The 5,531-nt window shown below is 33.4% G+C and overlaps 1 protein-coding gene across 1 annotated transcript in view; it reads right to left on the bottom strand.

Annotated features, from left to right (window-relative positions):
- Positions 1–495: 495 nt before the first annotated feature.
- Dr1 (down-regulator of transcription 1) overlaps positions 496–5,531 on the bottom strand; it is a 16,903-nt gene continuing 11,867 nt past the window's right edge. The window contains exon 3 of the mRNA XM_019207750.2: positions 496–2,548. Within this exon, the coding sequence (XP_019063295.1) occupies positions 2,402–2,548 (147 nt within the window). The 3' untranslated portion in view covers positions 496–2,401. The remainder of the gene's footprint in view (positions 2,549–5,531) is intronic.

Below are 5,531 nucleotides of genomic sequence, written 5' to 3'. Positions count from 1 at the left end.
TCTGTATGGAAGTTATATGCAATTTTAAAAGCTGGTATCTTTTCAAAACTTATCAATCTCAGAATCTGGTGTAAAGATATATATATATACAAGAAAGTGGAAGAGATCCTTTACTAAACAATAACTATTTCTCAAAAACTCCAAAGCTTTTATTTCTCCAAAAGACTAAAACATTTCAACGGTTGGCAATATATCATAGGGACTACTTCTAAATGCTAAAATTAAAGTACTTCTTAATTAGCTTTGTTGTGCCTTGATCCTAGGACTTTTAAACTTCAAAAACACAGTGAAACCACATTTTCGCAAATAACATTAAACAAAGGTGAAAGGTAGGTATTATAAGCCAAATAACCAAAATATTCTTTGAGTCTAACGTTTTGAAATAGTAAGGATGGTGAAAGAAATCTCTCTTATGGATCATTAAACATAAAAACGATTTATAAAACACATCAGAATTTTATTGCTTGAAGAATACAGCATATGAAACCACAAGAATGTCAAAATGAAAAGTCACTAGGCTTCCAACATATAATACATTATCAGATGCAGCAAAATATTAACCTGAACTCTGCATCAGAAATAAAAAGGTATGGAAAAATACCTAAGTTATTTACTTGAGAAATAGATACACATAAAATAGAAGTATAAGGATGTTACAGTACAAATTAGTAAAGCCAACACTTATTATTTCTCTAGACTAGACTACCTTTGGTACTTAAACTTTTAAAACACAATTCCTTCCATTTTGTCCAAATACACTTCATGGGTAAAATATCCATAAAGTAACTTCAACTTAAAACATTCATCAAAATTATTAACCTTGTTATGTGGGTGAAGTGCATTTGATAAATATGTAACACTATTTCCCTTTTTCAAAACTGCAAAATATAATCATTAACAAACCTAATACTTATAAACTTTACTTATTTAGCTCACTCTTCAATTAAAATTGAAATCTTTGCAACTAGGATCTATTTTGGGGCTTGGTGAATATAGAAATTTAAATGATTTGGCAATTGACATAGGAATTTAATTACTTCATATTATCTTAATTGGCTTTTGCTGCCTGCTCCCAAAATACAAACAATATGCAATTACTCCATACATTAGATTCCTGTAACAATCACTATTGTACTTTATTTATTGGAACCAAATTAAAGCTTCTCCATTTTAACAAGCAGGTTGAAACTATTTGTTTCAAATAGGGGTAATAAGTTATGACACAATTTTCTTAAACAAAACCAAACTTTTTTTTTTGGGTACTGGGCATCGAACTCAGGACCTTGGGCTTGCAAGGTAGGCAGCAGAACCACTGAGCTAAATCCTCAGCCCTACCAAACTTTTTTTTTAAAGCTATCATTCAATTATGATAGAGACAATGATGCCATTTCTAAAGGTAGCAGTAGACTCTAGGCCATCTAGTCAAGAAAATGTAAATGTAATGCTAAAAGCAAACAAGAAAACTACAGCTACAAGTTAAATTTAAAAGGGGGGGGCTTGTTTCATAGCAAGCATGCTCATTACCTTTCTTTTTCCCTAGTAAAGGTCTGAATATTTATAAACCTCAGTTTAACCAATGGAACCCAAGCAACTGTTCAACAAGTCCCAACTATATATTTGAAAAATATAAACATGGACTGACTAAGCAAGTAGTACTATTAACAATTACTGAACTGGAGTGAAATAGTAAGAATCACGACAGTCCTCAAAATTGGGCAGTCTTTGAAATGTAATAGCATAGCTCAAGATAAATTATGTTGTAATAAAACTAGTTTCTACCTCTACACAAAACATAAAAAAAAACTCATCAAATTTATACAACTACTACTGAACACACTTTCATTTTTCAATGTCTTATTTTGAGTTTCTCTAAACAAGTATATGTATCTGAGCATATATATATTTATTGCCTGTATATATACTCTTTTTAAAAGACAAAAAATTCAGAACTTTTTTTAACCAACCTGGTCCAATGTATTCTGCCTCACACCACACCACACCTAAATTTAAAATTCCCAATTTTAGTTTAGTTAAAAGGACAGAGGAATTCTAAATTCAGATTAAGAGCTTTTGTATAAATTTCACTGTATTTTTATAAACTTGAAGTTTTCTGTAACACTGTTTACTGATCAAATAAAGACCTCACTGCTATCTAAAATTTCATAAACACCATTAAAAATTCAAAATTGGTATTATACTGAATCTTAAATTTTCAATAGTTCAAAGAGACAGTTTTTACATGTATAGCACACAATAGATGAAACTTAACAGCAGACATCCCTAGAATACCAATGGTAAGTCCACCAAGATGCATACAAAATTACACATAAGCATTTCTTTCACTGTTTTGTTGTGCAAGAAGAAACATTTATAGAGAAAACAGAAACTCAGCTGGTGAATTTCAGATATCATCATCATCTTCTTCATCTTGAGAAGATCCTGCCTGATTAGTTGCACTGGCTGAGGCAGCAGCAAGCTGAGCTTGTTGGGCAGCTTGCTGCATTTGAAGCCATTCCTGTTGGGCCAACTCTGCTTGTTGCTGTCTAGCCTAAACATCAAAAACATAAAAGCAAATAATAGTTTTTAAAAACCGAGCACATGGAGGGCAGGGATAAGGGGAAAAAATGAGAACCAAGACCTGTCATGTAAAGACAAGATCACTAAAAGCAAATAATAGTTTTAAAAAACCGAGCACATGGAGGGCAGGGATAAGGGGAAAAAATGAGAACCAAGACCTGTCATGTAAAGGTACAAGATCCCAATGATGAATGTAACTGTACTGTATACCTAAAATGTACCAATAAACTCAATGAGAAAAAAAAAAAACAAGCGCACACACACACACACACACACACACACACACACACTTTGTTTTTATGTAAATTAAGCTAAATAAAGCATTAGTAAACCTGGACATTTTCCAAAGACTATAATTGTGGTATATCTCGTGGAAAACAAGAATTCTATGACCTCTTGTTCAAATGAAGAAGTTTAAAATGTTTTGTTTTACTTTGTGTTTTTGAGACAGGGTCTCAACTATGTAGTTTAGGCTGGCCTTGAACTATGTTGTGTTCAAGTTGGTCTCAAACTCCAGGTGATCCTCCTGCCTTGGCCTGGGATTACAGGTGTGAGCCACTATGCCCAGCTAAGCAGCTGAAAACAATAACAGAGAAAAATAACAATAATAATTCTCTTTGGCTCCTTCCCGGTTTTCTTCTTTCCATTCATTTAACTTAATTCTTCTTCCTCCTCAAATTACAGTGAAAATGTTTCCCAAATGTACACCATACTTTCTCATCTCTGCTACCTTTACTAGTGCTGATATTCATTCTATTTGAAATTTCCTGATTTTCACTTAACTGAAATTGCACTCTTTTTCTAAGTCAAACTGAAATGTTTTTTCCTTCCTTATTAGTCAAGGAACAATTAGGAGACAGAAAAAATATTGCTTAGGAACAGACAGAATTTAATATAAATGTTAACAAAGTGTAAAGTTGTAACAGGCAATTTGAAAGACAGGAAGAGTACACTAAGATATCACAGAGGTGGTAACAGCAGGGAGTAGTCACCAACCTTAAAACTAGACGATCAAAGGACTAGGCTGGAATCTTTAAAATTTAAATGTAAAGTAACAACCACACAGAACTGAAATTCAGACCTCTGAAGAAAGAGCATAAATTACCTGGTACTAATATATCTAAGCTTGGAGCAGGACCCAAGATTTAGGATCCATACCCCTGAAGAGGAAGGTACAGATTCGGGCTGGTTCTGTATCAAAGAAAATGGGAACAGGATTTAGTTTTTCAGAAGACAAACTGGTGCCACCAGGGTAAAGAAGTGCTTCTGGATTTGCTCAAAGGAAATGGAAGCAAAAGGAAGTAAAAGGAGTAGGCTCCATTTATTTTCCCTAGCCTTCCAATTTCTCTCTGAAATCTCATGTTGGCATCAGGGCCCAATGAGGAGTCAGCTAGGGATATTGATAAGTAGCCCTTCCCCATGTGCAACTTCGCTTTCTGAAGTTTTGGTTATTCACAGTCAATCAAAATAGTAAATAGAAAATTACAGTAATTAAATCATAAGTTTTAAATTGTGCGTCATTCCCAGCAGTGAGACGAAAGCTCACAATGTCCATGTTATATATGCTACCTATTTATTACTCACTGAGTAGCTGTCTTGCTTATGCGATTAACAGACATGGTACTACAGTTCTTGTGTGTAGGCTTTGGATGGTTTCAGAGAGCCACTGGCGATCTCCTGAAAATTGTGTATGTGGTGATGGTGGGGTAATGTATGAAGCCCAGTCACAAAACAGAACATAGAAAGGTGAACTGTGGGTTAAGACAATGCTAAGTAACTGTAACACTTTTATTACCCCAAAATATTATGTGACATTTCTGAACATGAGATTTCTTCTCATGAAAGTTAGCCTCATATTACAGTTACCTTCAACACCAACGTTACAGTTATTAATATACCTATTATATTTTTCCTACAAAGCACTAAGTTTCTTAAGAACAAGAATGATATAGCACTTTTCATCTTTGTATATCTGTAGTACCATACATAATATTTTATATATAGCAGGGACTCACATGTGAATTGAATTTTTACTTTAAAAATATTGAGGGCAGGAACTGGGTGGCTTCAGTGAAGGTGACAGTAATGAAGCAGAAGATGAAAATAAATATAATTGCCTTGAGGAAACTATCCAAGCAAAGATAGTATTACTCAGAGGCTAACAAAGGAAGAGGTCTGTGGTGTTTTTTAAAAATATCTGAAAGAAAATGAAAGCTGAAAAAAAGTCTGAATTTGGTGATTAGATGTCTCTGTGGTAGGACAGAGGTCAAATCATAAGGAATAAGTGGCATAAATTTTAAAAGATGTAACATGGTTATTACAAAAGATGGAAGAGAGACACACATACATGGTTACAAGCAGAGAAAGAAGTGACTCAGGAAAAGACTAAAGGTATTAACAAAAACATGACTAAGAGAATTTTTTTTTTTTGGTAATAAACCAAAACATCCTTTTGCTTTGAAAATTGGAAAATAGGTATTCTAATAACTGTTTTCATCTATCTATAAGAAAAAGGGACACAATTCTAACACACAGGCATATTTACTTCTATGTCAGCAATATCAAAAGTTCAAAGAGACTAAGAGTGCCTCATTAAAAACTGTTTAAATGTCAGGGTAAATCAAATATTAGAATTTAATCAACTTAAGAACACCAATTCCATATAATTTTGTGACAAAAAATTAAAGTAATTTCAAGTCTCTACAAAACACCTCACAGTTTATCATCAATGGTTTGCAGAGGCATGCAAATTTAGTTGCATCCAAATTTAATAGACTTTTAAATGCCAAAGACCCCTATCAGCTCTCATGAGATGTGATCAAAAATACAGTGGGAGTTAAAAAAAATACAGTGTGAGGGCCAGGGATTTAGCTCAGTGGTTCCACTGCACAAAGACTCAAGTTTGATTCCCAGTACAAGAAAAAAAAAAGTATGTGTGAGATATATATATATAT

The sequence above is a fragment of the Fukomys damarensis genome, unplaced genomic scaffold (assembly GCF_012274545.1).
Source record: "Fukomys damarensis isolate Sample0158 unplaced genomic scaffold, DMR_v1.0_HiC HiC_scaffold_33, whole genome shotgun sequence".
NCBI lineage: Eukaryota > Metazoa > Chordata > Mammalia > Rodentia > Bathyergidae > Fukomys > Fukomys damarensis.
Note: the sequence above shows the minus strand (reverse complement) of the source record. Positions and strands in the feature narration are given on the sequence as shown.